The 18,007-nt window shown below is 44.4% G+C and overlaps 1 protein-coding gene across 18 annotated transcripts in view; it reads right to left on the reverse strand.

The window, feature by feature from the left end:
* CACNA1C (calcium voltage-gated channel subunit alpha1 C) overlaps nt 1-18,007 on the reverse strand; it is a 1,539,476-nt gene that overhangs the window by 42,965 nt on the left and 1,478,504 nt on the right. For all 18 annotated transcript variants that reach the window (XM_029599882.1, XM_029599881.1, XM_029599874.1 and 15 more), the window contains 4 exons: nt 4,054-4,188; nt 3,067-3,419; nt 2,382-2,408; nt 537-665 (listed from right to left, as the gene is read on the reverse strand). In XM_029599882.1, the coding sequence (XP_029455742.1) occupies nt 537-665; nt 2,382-2,408; nt 3,067-3,419; nt 4,054-4,188 (644 nt within the window). The remainder of the gene's footprint in view (nt 1-536; nt 666-2,381; nt 2,409-3,066; nt 3,420-4,053; nt 4,189-18,007) is intronic.

An 18,007-nucleotide genomic window follows, 5' to 3' on the forward strand; every position in this document is an offset into this window, starting at 1 on the left:
AATTAATGCCTGCCCAAAGGCTGGCGTTAATTTTTGCCGGCGCCGGGGAAGTGTACAGAAAAGTAGAAAAAACTGCTTTTCTGTACACCCTCTGACTTAATATCATAGCGATATTAAGTTGGAGGCCCCAAAAGTAAAAAAAAAAAGTAAAAATTAAAAGAAAAAAATTAAAAATTGGCCCGCGGGTCAGAAGACGGATGCTCAATTATGCCGGCGTCCGTTTTCCGAACCTGTGGCTGTCAGCGGGTTTGAGAACCGACACCGGCAAAATTGAGCGTCGGCTGTCAAACCCGCTGACAGCCGCCGCTCCTGTCAAAAAGGAGGTGCTAGGGACGCGCTAGTGTCCCTAGCGCCTCCTTTTACCGCGGGCCCTAATTTGCATAGGCCACCCTCCTGAATCGCACGCCCAGGAGAGTGGCCTGAGCGGGCGCTTGCCAGCTCTCCCTCTCGTTTTTCTGTGTCGGCCTGATAGTGTTTTATGTGTGTGTAAATTCATCCCTCTATCTATTTATTGACAAAGGTTCATAAGTGCTCACATTTCAGTGGAGAGGAAGCTTGGTTCACTACTGTCATCTACATCTTCATTTAAATTCTCATCGTAACTTTCATCCTGAGATGTTTCTTCTCTGCAAATGATTGGCAACCGGCTGTCTTTGGAATAAGAGCTGATGAACAAAGAAGGTGCTTTAGGACTTAGAGGAGGTACACAGAGACTATAAAAACATGCAAAAGATTAAATACTCTCCGAAGCACACACTATAATACACCCTGCACTCATGCATATCTGAATACTGTTATTTCATTTATGCAAACTGTACCATGAATTTAACTTCTAGAGCATAGTACCTCTTAAAGATACTAAAGTTTGTGAGAACTTGAGGGCACCTTTTTTCTTATCTGCTCAGACATGCAACCACTCATAATATGTACTCTTTCTGCAATAGCTAAGAAGACTCAGGTCTATAACTTATTAACAGGGCCATGGAACGAGTCATAAGATCCTGTTCTGTAATCATTTGCAAGTAGAAGTATGGCTCACGTTATGCTAGATCGGTTATCTCAAATTGTTAGACCTCAACCCTAATAGTGCTTTGTTTCATGTACAGATTTAGCTTCTTTATGTATCTACTGCATGCTGCATTGTGAGCTACTATAGTGACAGTTTTCCTTTTCTTTGCTCCTCTCTCTGATCCGATGAAGACAAAGGAAGAGGTGTAAAGGGTCCACCCCAGGAACTGAGGAAAGTGGCTTTGCAATACAGAGCAAAATCCAGATACCACAATAGAAAATGCTGAATCCATGTTATTTTAGTCCATTTTGCCGTACAGCTTTGTTCTGCTGACCTGCTGTAGATAGCATTCAGAGCTAATTTAAACCCGTGTAGCATTAGGCATGATTATGCATACCAGAGCAATAATCAAACTGCCTATACTGGTGCAAACTCCATGGGTATTTTTTTACCCACAGGTTTTGCAGTAATCATCAAAGCCAAAGTACCCGGGTGCTTTTTGTGCAGGCTAAATTTGCCTGGGAAACAGTACACGTACCCATGTAAAGTTGTGCGATTTACCAGTCCTGTCGCAAACACCCCTCTCCTTAAGCTGGCTAAAAGTATGTGCATCATGAAATCCCGCATGTGCTTTCAGTTAGGTTACGGGTCAGCAGTATTCAGACATCAATTCTTACTGAGATAAACTGGTACATGGCTTTTGAAAATTGTGCTCACAACATCAAATCATGCTGTGCAAAGTGGAAGATCCCTCATCCCTATCTCCCATCCATTTTTATTTTTGCTTTTCTGTTGAGCTCTTGTGAGCAGTGATAATGCTTTCCATGTATGTTAGCTCTTCCTTAACTACTGGAAAAAAAAGCCTTTTAAAAAGAAAGCAAAATAGGCTGTGTGGCACCTTACAGGTCCTTAAGTCAAAAAAATGATAACAAAACATATATTGGTCCAGTCAAGGGCCTTTTTTGTTAGGCTGTTGCAAGATGGCGGATGTTATGTAAAGATTGCTGGGGAAAGATTCTTTTTTGCTTAACGTTTTATGATGATGATGTATTTGACTATATTGTATTTTTATTTTGATGGAGTGTATTGTTATTGATGTCACAGGGAATCTTGTATTAAGTGGGAAGGAGTGTTTTTAGCTGCGATCTATCGTTTCTCTACAGAGAGTAGGGATATGGTAGTTCTGTATTAGGAATTTTTAACATTAATATTGCATTTGTTACATGCATATGTTATTTTGCACTGTTGGGATGTGAATGGCCTTTGGACCCTGTTTTTTTTTGGCGGGGGGGGGGGGGGGCAGGGGGGGGAAGGCAGTATATAAGCATGAAATAAACAGAAAAAAAGAAATAGCTCCATAGGAAACACCTACCGTCCCAATGTTTCATAGTAACGTGTCCTAATTCAGCAAGAAAGCATGAAGGGGGGAGAACAAAGAAAGAAGAAATCACCAATAAATTAACCATCGACTAATAACTTTATGAAGGAAGATTCAGATTAGCAACTTTAAATGCTCAGAAGAGTTGTCCTCACCCTTGCCTCTTCTAGGGTTACACCCAAAGAGCTCGGCTAGACCTGAGGGTCTCCTAGCTTGCTGCTGGGCTTGGCAGAGCCTGATAAGGAATCAGGTGAGGCCACCTTGCCCTGTCTTTCCTACCCTGTCTCTTTCCTCTTTTACACTCACTTTTTTCTCTAGCCTCTATATTTCCCTATCCTTTCCTGTCCTCTTCCTTCCATTCCCTGCAGCTCTCCGAACAGCTCCCAGCTCTCTTTTCCTTCCACCCTCCCCTGCTTTGTCTTTCATGGCATCTTCATCTCCCCCCCCCCCCCCCATACCCTTTGTATCTCCCCACCCTTCACACTCTCTGTCTCTCTACCCTCACCCTTTTTTTTTTTTTTTTTTGAACATGGACTTTTATTTAGCAAGATGGTAAGTGTACATTTAAATCCATACATAGAATAAAACTGACAGTAATAACTATACACATTTGCATAATCTCAGGTATATTTGGTTTTCCTTATACTACATCAACTCTCTGTGGTGGATTTTCCATTACCTTTTTGAACTGAGCTTCCAAGAACCTCCGTGTGTACGAACGGCTGGAGGGAGGGGGCTGCTGTGACTTTCTACTGTGCAGACAGTACTCTGGTAACCAGCCAGGTTGGGGAAGCGAACCAAGGCAGTGTTGTTAGCATTGTTAATGTTGGCATTGGAGCCAGAGGACGAGTAGCTGCTAGGGGTGAAGGTGGAGTCCACCAGCTTTTCGTGGGAGGGGGAGTCCGTGTCTCCTTGGCTGTTCACAGTTTTATTGATATGCAGTGGGCGCTGCGTGGTGAAGGTTTGGGGGAAGGAGCTCCTGCCATCGCTCTGGTAGTAACTGACGTGGTTTCCAAACAGGCCGCCAGCCCTCTGTCAGAAAAACAGAAAACAGATTCCCTCAGCTTGGAGCAGCTGTGCGCTTAACAATGTTTATGGAGTCCATTGTTCTTGTATTCAGCAGTTGCTATAAACAGCCCTATAATGCGCTTTAGAGGTTACAGACTACATAAAATTATATCAGCAGGATAACAGGTCTGACATTAGGATGCTCAGCTGGCTATGACTCTTTTCTCTGGTTTCAGAGGACACAGGGCTTTTGCTTGCTACTCCCTTAAAGCAGAAAACATCCCTCTGAATCCTATCACTGTCTTGTTACCCAGACACAAGGCCTGAGAGAAAGCATAGCAGAAAAGAACAAATATCTTAACACAGAGAGAGATAAAATATGATGAAGACAAATGCTGGCTAATGAAAACAAGGATGATATGGCATTCAAACCCACAGAGTGCCTCTGATACACTATAAAGATTCATGAAGAAATAGCTCATTTCCCCTTAAACAGCAGAGACAACAGAGGGCATGCACTGATCTCATTCCTAAGAGAGGACAATAACATATTCAGTGCACAAGAAGAGATGCCATGCTGGGTCAGATGAAGGTCCATCGAGCCCAGCAGCCTGGCTCTGACAGTCACCAATCCCAAGTACCCGGCAACAAAACATACCCGGAAGATGTCATCTTCAGAGGCCGCAGACACAGCTTCTTTCATGGCCTTGTCCAATTCCTCCTCTGCTGTCAGGTCTCCTGAGATTGCTCGCCGGATCTCTGGACCAATGTCATGCAACGTGCGCAGACCAGCCTTGGAATAAATATATTACATGCCCTTTAAATGCAATCCAAAAAGAAAGCCAGGAGCAAGACCTCCAGGGTGTGGTTATCTCTATAAAGAAATGCAACTGGAATGTGTCCACTGTTAGTTGGTATTTTGTGCATGTGGTACACTTTATTCTGTTTCTGGCACAAGGAATCTAAATTTAGTATAAATTTAGATATAGTAAGTGCCACCTGTACTTTAGTGGTGAGGGCTGTCTGCAATCTACTATTTGCACCAGGAGGAGAGGTGATAAGGTTTTGAGAAGAGGCAAGGGTAGAAGCAATGAGGGTCAGTGATGTCTTTAGACAGAAGTAATTAGGGTGCTGACAGGGGTGCAAGCCAAAGGACATTAACAGAGCTGGTGCAAGAGTATTTGGCATCTTAGGCACCACACTCCCCCAACTTATCTACTGTGGCACTTCCAGCACAATGTTCTCTTCTACTGCCAGTAATGGCTCCAGCACAATGCTTCCTTCTCTGACAATATTGGATTTTCTCAATCCCCATTGGGTTTCATGTTGGTGGGATTTTATTGCCCCCAAAATGTTTGGTGCTTTAGGTGACTGCCTAGTTTTTATAATGGAAGCACTAGCCCTGGACATTTACACACATCATGCCTCCCTGCCATTAAATTGGTTATAAAAGATACAATAAGAAAAAGTCCCAAGGTCCTTTTGTGCAATTAAAAAAAAAGTCTGTCCAGTTTCACCCTTTCATTCAAATTATTTGATAGCTTCATTCAACCAATTCTTCTATATGGATATGAGAGTGAAGCCTAACGTATATACAAGAAGGAAACTAATCTCAATATAAATCCTGCATCTTCATTCTGTAACATAATCTCTGCATCCACAGAAAGTCCCCAACACCCTTATAATTTACAGTACAAAAAAACTTTGAAATGTTGTTGTCAGCACATACATCTTCCACTACCAGACACTTTGTGAAATAACAAAAAACTGTAACAAAATGAAACTTAGAACCTATATACAGGGCTGGTGCTTCCATTAGGCAAACTAGGCAGTTGCCAAGAGTGCCAATATTTTAGTGGCAGCAAAATCTAGCCAGCTTGAGGCCCAGAGGAGGAACTGTGCTGTCCTGAAGCTGCTATCAGCAAGTAAGTTGGAGAGAGCGGTACATGAGCAAAGGTTCACCTAGGGCAGCGATTTTCAACCCCTCTGTTGCCAAGCACCGGCAGGTGTGTCGCGTCTCCCGGTGTCCCACTGCCCTGTTGTACTTTCCTTCTCCCTTTTCCAGCCCTCGCGGGCCAATTGGAAGCCTCCTTTTGTCCTACCCCCACTGCCCAATGGGAAACCTCCTTCATTCTTCCTGTCCCCGCGCAGGCCAATCGGAAGCCTCCTCCCTTCTATCTGCCAGTGGAAGTATAAAGAAGGGAGGAAGCCTTTGGTTGGCCAGTGAGGCAGGAAGAAGGGGCATTGCATAGACTGGGGGTGGGGTGGGAGGAATGTCATTGTCGAACTCCGATGAAGCAAAGCCACCATGGGAGCTCATCCCCGTGGCGGTGAAGAGGAAAACCCGACCCTGACCAAGCAAGGCTGCCATGGGAGCTCGTCCCGTGGCGGTGAAGAAGAAAACCCGGCCCTGACCAAGCAAGGCCACCACGGGAGCTTGTCCCCGTGGCGGTGAAGAGGAAACCTGACTCCAAATGAGGCTACCACGGGAACCCATCTACATGGCGGTGAAAAAGAAGGCCCGCCGGAGTAAAGCCACAGTGGAACTGGAGCCCATCCTTGCAGTGAAGGAAGAAGAGTTTTTGGTGAGAGTTTGTGTGTATTTGTGTGAATGGGTACCTGGGTGAGAGCTGGTGTGGTGGGTGTGAATGGGTGCCTGGGTGAGAGCTGGTGTCTGTGGGTGTGAATGGGTGCCTGGGTGAGAGCTGGTATGTGTAAATGTGAATAGGTACCTGGGTGAGAGCTTGTGTGTGGGGGTGTGAATGGAAACCTGAGTGACAGCTTGTGGGTGTGAATGGATGCCTGGGTGAGAGCTTGTGTGCGTGGGTGTGAATGGGTGCCTGGGTGAGAGCTGGTGTGAATGGGTGCGAGAGCATTTGTGTGTGATTGAAAGCTTGTATATAAGAGAGCATGAGTGTGATTGAGAGAGAGACTGGTCAGGGAGGTGATGTGTTTCTGTGTGTGTGAGAGAGACTGGTCAGGAAAATGACTGGTGTGAGAAAGACAGAGACTGGTTGTGGGGTCTAATTGAGTGTGTGTGTGTGTGACTGGTTGTAGGCGCTAAGGAAGAGGACTGTGAGGACAGAGCTTCAGCAGCCCTTGCTGCTTCTGGTGAGTGCTATTGGCCTGGATGGGAAAGGAGTAGGAGAGTTGCTGGGAGGGTAAGTAAAGGTGGCTTTTTAAATTTATTTTTCTTGATTTGACTGCCATTTTAATTATTGGGAATTATGCGATGTCTGCTGTTTTAAATATTTTATTGATATTTGGACATGTTTTAATAATTTTTCTGAGTTTCTAATTGTTGGATGTTATTCTGTTCAGCAGCTGTTTTGTAACATTTATTAGTAAAGCTTTACAATTATTTCTGTGTGGGGCTCTATAGCAGCTTGGCTTATTCTGTTTTCCTAATAGGAGGTGTATTAGTGTTTAGGGCCTGGTTTAATAGTTGTAGTGTTGCCTTTTCATAGACAGGGTTGTTACTGTTTGAGTGTGTTCCATAATACAGGTGTAACTTTGTGTGGGTTAGTTTGTGTGCATTATTGCAGATCCTGGGACTATGTTAGGTGCTATATTTCACTTTCCATTTCTCCAGGTTCACACTGCATGCAGTAGCTTTTTTTGGTTTTCCATTCCAGTTTCTGTCTCCATATTTATAATTTGTGGTTTTTCTGTAATTTGTGAAGGTCAATTTTGGGTGTGTGACCGAGGTGAGGTATTTTACTAGCATGTAGGCATTTGTATCAATCTTATTTGTTGTGTTTTCTCAATCGGATATGCATTAATTTATTTATTTTATTTATTTAAAAGTATTTATATACCGTTTTTTAAAAATAAATTTTATCAAAAAGGTTTACAGAAGAAATAAAATCAATGAAATTAAATAAATTGTAAAAAATTACATTAAAATTGTATATAGCTATCTAGGTATCTAATTCAAACAAAAAATTTTATCTTATAACAAAGAAATTTATGCCTTGAGGAAAGGTAGAGAGGGAAGGGGGGATGGGTCAGGAGAACGAATATAGGGATGAAAGTTATCTCTTAGAAGAGCAAAATTGGGATGAATCAAAATATCATGAGGACGTAAGGGGAAAGAGGGGCAGTTGAGTGGTGAAGGTTGGATGAGTTGGCGTTATGTTGAAAGCAAGTTGAAAAAGATATGTTTTGAGGGATTTTTTGAAATGAAGTGGATTTGATATTGTGCGAAGGAAAATTGGGAGAGAGTTCCAGAGTGAGGGTCCTGCTACAGAGAACGGTAAATTACTGTCTTTTCATAAGGAGGGCTATTGTGCCTGGTAGTAAAGGGAGTTTGTTTTGCTTTTACTGAGATGTCATCAGAACCAGAATATTTTTTGTATGGTGAGTTGTACAGGGTAATGCCCTAGATCTGCTTTGCACTCATTGGGGAGGAGGAATAGCCTACTGGTTAGAGCAGTGGGCTACGAACCAGGAGACCAGAATTCAAGTCCTGCTGTCACTCCTTGTGACCTTGGGCAAGTCACTTTACCCTCCATTGCCTCAGGTACAAAAACTTAGATTGTAAGCCTTCTGGGGATAGAGAAATACCTAAGTACCTGAATATAAACCAATGTGATATCAAATGTCAGTATATAATAAATAAATAAATTGCTGGGGGTTGAGGGAATTCCTGTGGATGCAGAATACATTTAGTTCCGTGGTGGTCAGGTGTGTCCCACCCTAAAAAAGGTTGAGAACCACTGACCTAGGGCACCAAATGCTCCGGCTCTTCCTATATAGCAAACCTGTCATAACTGTAACAGCACTAACTCCAAGGACTCAAACAGTAACAACCCAGCCTCTGAAGAAGCAGCACTGAAAATATTATACCATGCCCTAAAACACTAATACACCTATTAGGAAAACAGAACAAATCCAGCTGCTATAGATCCCTCCACAGAAACTACATTCTAGCAGTACCTCACCTCAGTCACACATATAGAACACAGATAGACCATCGCCAAATAGAATAAATAGAAACATGCAGACAAAAACTGAACTGGAAAGTGCAACAAGTCAGATTCTGTTCTCAGTGCAACAATGGAAAAACAGAAATATCACAATTTCTCACAAAACATCAAACAACAAAATCAAGAAATATAAAACATCAACCATGTTAATAAAAAGAATATTTCAAAACATTTGATACATAGAATAAAATCCAATAATTAAAAACTTGTATTAACATTTTAAAAAAATTCACCAATAAAATATTTCGAAACAGTACACATCAATTAACATCCAATAATTAAAACTACTAGAGATAAAAAATCCTACACCCTCCATACCTGGGAACTTTTGATTTCCAGTTACCATGAGACTGTCCTGGATTAGTGGGACAGAAGAAGGGTGCACAAACATTTTCCTCTCTCTCCCATACACAGACATGATTATTATCATGCACAGTGCCTCACACAAAGATGTTCACTCAGTGGCCCTCTCTCCCTCACACACATCCATACAGGCACTCTCACACACCCACAGGCACTCTCCCTTGCACACACAAATACAGGCTGTCTTTATCCCCTCCCCCCATACACACTCTCTCTTGCACACATACACACACACACACACACACACAGGGTCTCTCACAGGTTCATGATTTCTCTCTTTCACACAAACACATATCCACAATTTCATCCACATCCACAAATACACAGTTTCACACACTCATTCACACAGGTTCAGGGTCTTCTCCTCTTTTCTGGGCCTCTTCTTCAGCTGCCAGCTGGATAGGGTTCGCTGGCAGCCACCGGATCTTCTACTCCTCTCTTCTTCAGCCACTGCAGGATGGGTACCTCAGTAGCCCATTGAGCGTCATTCTGTCATCAGCCACTAGCCTGAAGTGCATATTTTTACTCTCCAAAATTAACGCCTTCCCCGGAGCAGGCGTTAATTTTTGAGGAGTCCAAAAAGTATACAGAAAAGCAGAAAATGCTGCTTTTCTGTACTTCCTCTGACTTAATATCATGGCGATATTAAGTCAGAGGAAGTGAAAAAGTAGAACTCTCCAAAAAAAGAAAGTATGCTGGCAGTCAGGTTTGAGAAAGGGATGCTCAATTAATGAGCATCCATTCTCCTAACCTGTGGCTGTGCACAGCGTCTGTTTTCCTAACCCGTTGACAGCCACCTCTCCTGGGCTACACGAAGAAGATCGGTAAACACCAAGGAATTTATTAATATTTCGTAGTAAAAAGCCCGACTCAGGCCGAGTTTTGCTCAATTGAGCTGCTTCAGGGGCTGCTGAATAATGAAAGCAGTGTTTGCCTGTATATACAGCACCTCATACGGATGTAAGGTCCTTATATTCCATATATTGTATTAAATAGTTCTGTTTAAGCAAGTTTTTGAAAAAGCCGGAGGTAGTCCATTAGATGTCCATACAAATTCCTTGCTATGAAACTTAGATTCCTGCAAAAAAACCGTCCTGCAACACTGCAAGCCAACCAAATATGTATACATAAAAAATACACTTAGAATCCATATGGTGTTAGGCCTATGTGATGAAGTGATCCTGTTTTCCCCCTTTTTGCATGTGCAGGACCAGGCTAGATGCCTGATCCACCTTAAATCCCACTGAGGGAGAGAGCTCTGTGGGCGGGACCCTGCTGGGCAGAGAGAGTCCTGAGGGAGGGACCTGCTGGGGCAGATTAGAGTGTGAACCCAGCTGAGATCAGGAGGCCCCTGTGTCTCTGGGAGCAAGGAGCTCCTGACCATCTCTGAAGGTTTATGTGTAAGACAGTCTACTATTGATTAAAGTGCTGTGTATGTTAATAAAAGTTAAGATTATATTATAAAAGGCTGGGGTCTGTGATTTTCTGCTCCGGCCTAGTTGATTTGCTCGGTCACCCTCACATATGGTGTCAGATTGGGGAATTATTTTCTAAGTGGGCACAAAACCCCCCTAAGTTTTCAAAAGAGGTCTGTTGTGTGGCTACTTAAGAAGTAAGCAACTGTTTGTGTGGCTCAGGGAGCACAGAAGAGGAAAAGCTGTGGAAATCCTGCCCAAGAAAAGAGGCTGGGACAGAAGAATAATGCTGCTAAGGTTGCAGAGTACTGAAAGTCAAAAGCTGGCTGGCTCAAAGAAGAGCACAGAAGAAAAATACCAGGAAACTTCCTTTAAATAGAGTAGTCTGTGGGGCCTGGAGGGAGGCAGGTTTAGGTTTTTTCTTTGCAGACTAAGGAGACAAGCTTTGTCTGAAGTTAGGACTGCTACACAGTGAAGTTAGTGCTGGAGAGACAGAGCTTTTTTTTTTTTTTTTTTTTTTTTTAAACTTTTTTTTACCTTTAAAGAGAAAAAAAAAAGAGAGAGAGAGAAAAGCAGTTGTGCACTGTGGCTGGAACAGGGCATGGCTCAGGCAGAATAAGAAACTGCTGGCAAGTGCAAAAACTGGTTGGTCCCTATAAGAGACTGCAGCTGCCAGAGGCCTGGTCAGTACTACAGAAAACCTGGTCTGGATCCACTGGGTGTAGTATAGCCATGTCCTCCTGCATAGTGGGAGTCCCCAGTCTCAAAAGCTGGGTGAGAGGGAGAACCTGAGGTTCGAGGCTTGGCAGCTGGAGAGGCCAGTCAGGCTAATGGAACTGGAGAGTCCACTCCCAAGAGTCGAGGTCAGGCAGAGAAGTGAATGCCTAGAGTGGGTGGTCAAGGAGTGCCAACAATTCCTGGAGGAACTAAATGAGCTGCTAGTAGAGTGGTCCCACGAGCTAAATGAACTGAAGCAACATGCTGAGGAGACCACTGGGAATGCAGAGAAAGCACAGCAGAGTGCAGTGAAAAATACTGTGTTACCCCGAGAGCTCATGGAGGAGATTAAAGGTAAAGCCTGAACAGAGAGGTGCTGTGGAGAACCCTGATAGAGTGGCCACAGAGAGCCCAGAGGGAGTATATCAACTGAGTGAGTCACCTGATTGTGGCTCAGCACTTCAGAGAGACTCCTCTCCAGAGAGGTCTGAAAGCCGCGAAGGGGCTGAAGCCAACACAGATCCTGAGTGGCAAAAGCCCAAAATGGGAGATACAGAGAAGCTCATGCTGGAGCTTCATAGCCTGCCCTGGACATGGGCACACAGACTGTCCAGAAGGCAGCAGTTCCAAATGGCCTGTGAGTGGCATTGAGTGGCCAGAAAAAGGCAGCACATGGAGCCTGAGAGATGCAGTGCAAAGAGGCCAGATGGAAGGGCAGCAAAGGCCATGGAGGCCCCAGCGAGAGGGGCTACAGAGAAGCCATATGGAAGCGCTGCCATGGAGAATCCAGAAAGAGGAGCCATGGAGAGTCTTGAGAAAGGGAGCATAAAGACCAAAGTGAGGGAGGCTACAGAAGAACCAGTGTAAGGCACTGATGAGGAGTCACCAAAGGGCATGGATTGTGATGGTGCAAATGAGGCACAAGTCACCAAAGAGTAGAGTGAAGAGTACTCACTATAAGTCCCAAAGCCAGTCCAAAGAGTCCCACTAGGTGTTGCGCCCATCAGTCGCAGACGGCTGTGACCTCTGCTGCTCACCTCTCTTTTCCCTGCACCAGCGATTCTCAGAGCCATGGCAGCCTCAGCCTGCAAACTCCGCCTTCCCCAGCATCCCTGGGACGGTGTGGGCGATCCCGTATGCCATCTTGATTCGGGGATTACCTAGGGCACCCGCGTGCCCTAGGCCCTCTCTTATTCACGTCATGGCGGGAACCTCGGGGTCATCCCTCCGCATGACTTCACCCACCAGTGTATTTAATCCATCCAGGCTATGCTTCCTACGAGTTAGCAAGGACTTCCTTCCTGCTTATTCCACTCCTTTGGAGATGCTTCGCTTCACTACTCTGAACTGGTTCCTGAACTCCTGGACTTAGAATGCCTTAGGTACCCGCTCCTTGGGGGCCTTGTCACGTTCTGGCTATCCGCTCCTCGGAGGACCTTCCTGCCTGGAGAATCCATCTATCCTTGTTTGGGATCCTACCTAATTCAGCCTTGTGAGTGCAATTCTCGTTTCTACCATCTTGCTGACGGAACCGGCGGTGTACCCCTTTGCCTTGGGCCACTACCGTGCTCATCTCAGCTACTTTCTTCTACACTTTGGAGTGAGTACCGTCATCTACCTTGCTCTGCTGACCTCACTCCTCCTCAAACACATGCACAAGCTCTCACTTACATACTCAGTGGCTCTCTCTCCCCCTCATACACATGCACAGGCACATGCTCCCTTACACACACAAACATAGGTGCTCTCTTATACTCAGTTATGTTCTATCCCTCACATTCACAAGCACTCTCTCACATTCTGTGGCTCTCCCTCCCACTTACACATAGGAACTCTATCATTCTCACTGGCTCTCATTTTCTCACACACAGGCACTCTCTCACATTCAGTGGTTCTCAGTCCCTCACACACATAGTCACTCTCTCATGCCTAGTTGCTCTTTCTCCCTCAAACACACAGGCACTCTTTCATAATCAGTGTCTCTCTCTCTCCCTCAGACATACAGGCACTCTCTCACACTCAATGGCTCTTGCTACCACACACACCCATATACATAGACACACAGGAACTGTCTCACATTCAGTGGTCCTCTCTCCCTCACACAGACAGGCTCTCTTACTCAGTGGCTCTCTCTTCCACACACACATACACACAGGCACTCTCTTATGCTTAGTGGCATATCCCATGTTGCGGTGGTCCGAGAAGAGGAGGAAACCCGGTAGTAGGGCCGCTGTGAGAATGAGAACCTGAATGTGTGTTTGAGGGAAGAAGACAGATGGAGAGAAAAGAAATAGAAAAAAAAGACCCTGTAAAAGGAATTGGCAAAAAAACAAGAAAGGGAAGGTGGAAAAAAAAGCCTGTGACCAACCAATTAGAAAACTAAGATCAGACAGCAAAGGTAAAAAAAATTACTTTTCAGTGATTGGCACATGTAATCTTTGGGAATGTGCAAGAATAGCACTTTCTCTATGCCGATCTTGCAATGTACGAGATCGGCATGGAGGACGTGGAAGCCCGCAAATATTTAATACCGCAGGGCCTGCACAGAGGAGACAGCAAAACGGGCTTCACTGCCAGTAGCAGCAATCAGCACCTCCCCAAATATCCACATGGCAGCAGTGACGGCAGTAGCAGAGCAATGAGAGAGGCTTTGAGGTTGCTGGCAATAGAAAGAGAGGGGGGTCTGCCTTCAGTGTGAGCAAGTGTATGAATAGGTGTCTGCCTGGGGGTGTATGTGTGTGAATGTATGGGTGCCTGCCTGAGGCTGTATCTGTGAATGAGAATGAATGGGTGTCTTCCTGGGATCTGTCTGTGTGAGAATAGGTGCCTGCCTGTGTGTGGTGTATGTGTGTGTGAGAATAAATTGGTGCCTGCCTGGGAGTCTCTGTGTGTGTGTGAGAATGAATGTGTGCATGCCTGGGGGGGTGGGGAGGGAGCGGTGTGAGAATGAATGGGAGCTGCCTGGGGGTCAGTGTGGGTGTAATATTATGTAATCCACAAAAATTCATGAATATATTTAAGGAAACATACCTGGGTGTAATCTGGGTGTAATCATTGACCCAGAATTTAATTTCAAAAAACATATTACCGGTAAAGTAAGAGAAGGGTATGCAAAATTACTTATGCTAAGATGGTTGAAACCTTTGTTAGACCAAAATGACTTTCGTACAGTACTCCTATTGGGTTTGCCCGCTTCTACTACTCGGCCACTCCAAGTTTTGCAGAATGTGGCTGCAAGAATTTTATCTGGAGTTAAGAAAAGCGATCATATTACCCCGATTTTAATCAACCTACACTGGCTACCAATTGAATACCGGGTTAAATTCAAATCTATATGTATTCTACATAAACTAATTTATAGTGAACAGGCTGACTGGCTGAACGCAGCTATTAAACTACATGTGCCGCAAAGAAATCTACGCTCCGCCAATAAAGGCCTATTGACTCTACCATCAGTACAATCAGCTCACTTAAATCAGGTCAGAGGTAGAGCTTTGTCTCTTGCTGGGCCCCAAATTTGGAATCTACTACCAGCAGCAATTAGACTTGAGTCTAACTATAAACAGTTTAAGAAAGACCTTAAAACCTGTTTTTTTAGTGAGGCTTACTCAAGCAAATTGGAACAATGACTAATGTTTTACCTATAGTTATTATCACTTGACGACAGCGCCCCATACTAGGAGAGTAGAATGATGATGTTGCGTACTGTCTTAGCTAGTTTTTATTCTTCTTCCCGTTTGATTTGATTTAATTACTGTTAGATTTTAAGTACTACCCTAGGAAGTACTTTTAGGATCATTTAGGATGTGTTTTAGTTTGCTATGATGTATTTTTAGCTGTAATAGTGTATTTTAGATTAATAATGTATTTAAATGTATTTTAGATTTTAAAATGTTTTTAGGTTTAATTATGTATTTTAGGCTTATTAATGTATTTTAATGTATTTTAGGTATAATACTGTATTTTAAAATGTATTTTAGGTTTATTAATTTTGTATGATATATTCAGCTGTATGTTTTATTTTGTTGTGAACCGTTACGATGGATCCCTAGTGACGGTATATAAAACTTAATAAATCTAAATCTAAATAAATTGTCAAAATATGTTTTGTTCATTTAGCCTTTAACCTCTGGTTTGCTAATAGACTGAATTACTGTGTCGTGAAATTATGTTTGTCTAAAAAGTGTCACCAACACGAAAAGTTTGGAAAGCTCTGTCCTAGAGGAAAGGCGAGACAGGGGAGATATGCTAGAGACATTCAAAATTTCTCAAAGGTTTCCATGCACAGGAGGTGAACATTTTTCAGTGGAAAGGGGATTCTAGAACAATAGGTCATGAGATGAGGGTGAAAGGGGATAGAATCAGAAGTACTCTTAGGAAATATTTCTTTACAGAGAGGGTGGTGGATGTGTGCAACAGCCTCCCAGTGGAGGTGGTGGAAACAAAAACAGTATCTGAATTCAAGAAAACATGGGATAAACAGAGGGCCTCTCTAACGAAGTGCTGAGAATTATAATGCTAAATTAATTGGACGGATGGGCAGACTGGATGGGCCATACAGTCTTTTTCTGCCTTCATGTTTCTATGTTTGGGGTGGGGAGCAATGCCACTCCCCTTGCCCATGTTGGTAATGTGGGTCAGCGGCAGCTGAAGTCACATTTAAGTGACATCAGCTCCTGCTGCCACGGGGCCAGTCTCATGGTAAGAGCTGCAAGTTTGGCTCTGTGGCAGCAGGAAATGATGTTTGCTTAAATGCAATTCCTGCTGCTGCTGGCTGGGGGCGGGGATTTGTGGCTTTGCAAAGGACTGGGCAGGGGTTTTTTTTTTTTGTTAAGAAAATCACATTGTTTGTGAATGTCTAAATAAATATACTGTACTAGCTGGACCAAAATAATTAAATTCAACTCCATAGATTCTTCTTTGCAGACTAGCTTCTAAGCCTGGCATATAATTAGCCAGGAGGGCTGTAGGTCATTAAGGGGCATAATGGGTCACTGTTCTAGCCTTTCACCACTGGAGGACTAAGTTCAAGTGTGACATCAGATGAAAAGAGTGTGGTGGGACTGCTCAGTCTCACTTCCATCCCAGTCCCTGCCAGGCATTTGTCATGATTAGACACAATAGTTAGCCATATTTGTTCAGGAAATTCCAAGGGCTAAAATAGTAGTAGGGTAGGGATGGCGAACTCCAGTCCTCGAGGGCCGCAAACAGGCCAGGTTTTCAGGATATCCACAATGAATATGCATGAGAAAGATCTGCGTGCACTGCCTCCATTGCATGCAAATCTCTATAAATCACTGGTACTCGTTTTCAGACTTTGGGGCGGATTTTCATACTCCGCGAATAGGCCTACTTTTGTTTGCTGCTCCAGGCGCAAACAAAAGTACGCTGGATTTTAGCAGATACGCGTGGAGCCGCGCGTATCTGCTAAAAACCTGGATCGGCGCGCGCAAGGCTATCGATTTTGTATAGCCGGCGCGCGCCGAGCCGCGCAGCCTACCCCCGTTCCCTCCGAGGCCGCTCCGAAAATCGGAGCGGCCTCGGAGGGAACTTCCTTTTGCCCTCCCCTCACCTTCCCCTCCCTTCCCCTACCTAACCCACCCACCCGGCCCTGTCTAAGCCCCCACCTTACCTTTGTCGGGGGATTTACGCCTCCCAGAGGGAGGCGTAAATCCCCTGCGCGCCAGCGGGCCTCTTGCGTGCCGGGCCGCGACCTGGGGGCGGGTACGGAGGGCGCGGCCACACCCCCGGACCGCCCCGGGCCGTAGCCATGCCCCCGCACCCGCCCCCAAAACGCTGCCGACACGCCCCGAAAACGTCGCGACGACCCGGACCGCCCCCGACACGCCCCCCTCGGAGAACTCCGGGACTTACACGAGTCCCGGGGCTCTGTGCGCGCCGGTAGGCCTATGTAAAATAGGCGCACCGGCGCGCAGGGCCCTGCTCGCGTAAATCCGCCCGGATTTACGCGACCAGGGCTCTTAAAATCCGCCCCTTTGAGTGTAATCAAATATGCAAATTCACTTGGTCCTCAATCCAAATATATATATCACTATGAAAATCCTGCATACACCAATTTGAAAATTCAAACTGGATTCTTTGTGGGTTGTAATATCTTTTACTGGATCAATATAAGAATTATCTTATGATGGAATTGTACAAGAGCTTTGAGACGTCTTAGGTGCTTTCTTCAGATGTGACAATGCAGGACCAGTACTGTAACTATAGCATGGTAATGAAGCACGGGAGTAACTAGCATGGAGCTGAAAAAGGTATGTGTATGTGTGTGGGGAGAGTTTGTGTGTGTTGAAGGGGGGGAGGAGTGTATTTGTGTGTGAAGAAAGTTTATGCACACAACCACCACCACTGCCCTGTCCCGCTTCTTGCTAATCCACGTCACCCTCAGGGCATCTGTAAATCAAATATTCCCAGGTATGCAGTACGAGGGCTTTTTACCTCTTTATTGGGTGTTATTTAATGTGTCTGCTGTTTTAAAATATTTTATTAGTTTTTGGAAAAGTTTTAAAATTTTTTATGAGTTTTTAATTATTGGATGTTATTTTATTCATCGGCTGTTTTGAAATATTCTTGGTTATTAGTATGGTTTTACTATTATGATTGATGTTTTTATAAGGAATGTTGATGTTTCTGTTTTTCCATTATTGTACTGCATACAGAGTCTGGCTTGTTGTAGTTTTCAATTCAGTTTTTGTATGTACTTTTCTATTTACACTTCATGGTGTCTGAAGCAGTGCCCCTAGAATTCCCCTATTTACCTGTACAGGACCAGGCTAGATGTCTGGTTCACCTTAAATGACTTAAGGAGAGTATGCTCTATGGGATCCTGCGGGGCAGGTGGGGCTCAGAGTGCATAACCAGAGACTGCAGAATAAGAGCTGGGATGCAGGTGGGGATAACCAGACCAGGCCCAGGCATCCAGGAGGAAGGCATCTCCTGTAACGTAACACTGTCCAAACACTGAGCTAAGAAGCAATACAAACTGTGAGTAGAAAGAGTACACAGTCTGAAGGTAAAGGCAGTCTACTGTTGTGTATATGACTGAAGCTATGAATAAAGATTATGTATTTAAGAAAGGTGTAGTCAGGCTAGTTTTGTCTCCAGGCCTGTG

This window comes from Rhinatrema bivittatum, chromosome 4 (genome assembly GCF_901001135.1).
Source record: "Rhinatrema bivittatum chromosome 4, aRhiBiv1.1, whole genome shotgun sequence".
NCBI lineage: Eukaryota > Metazoa > Chordata > Amphibia > Gymnophiona > Rhinatrematidae > Rhinatrema > Rhinatrema bivittatum.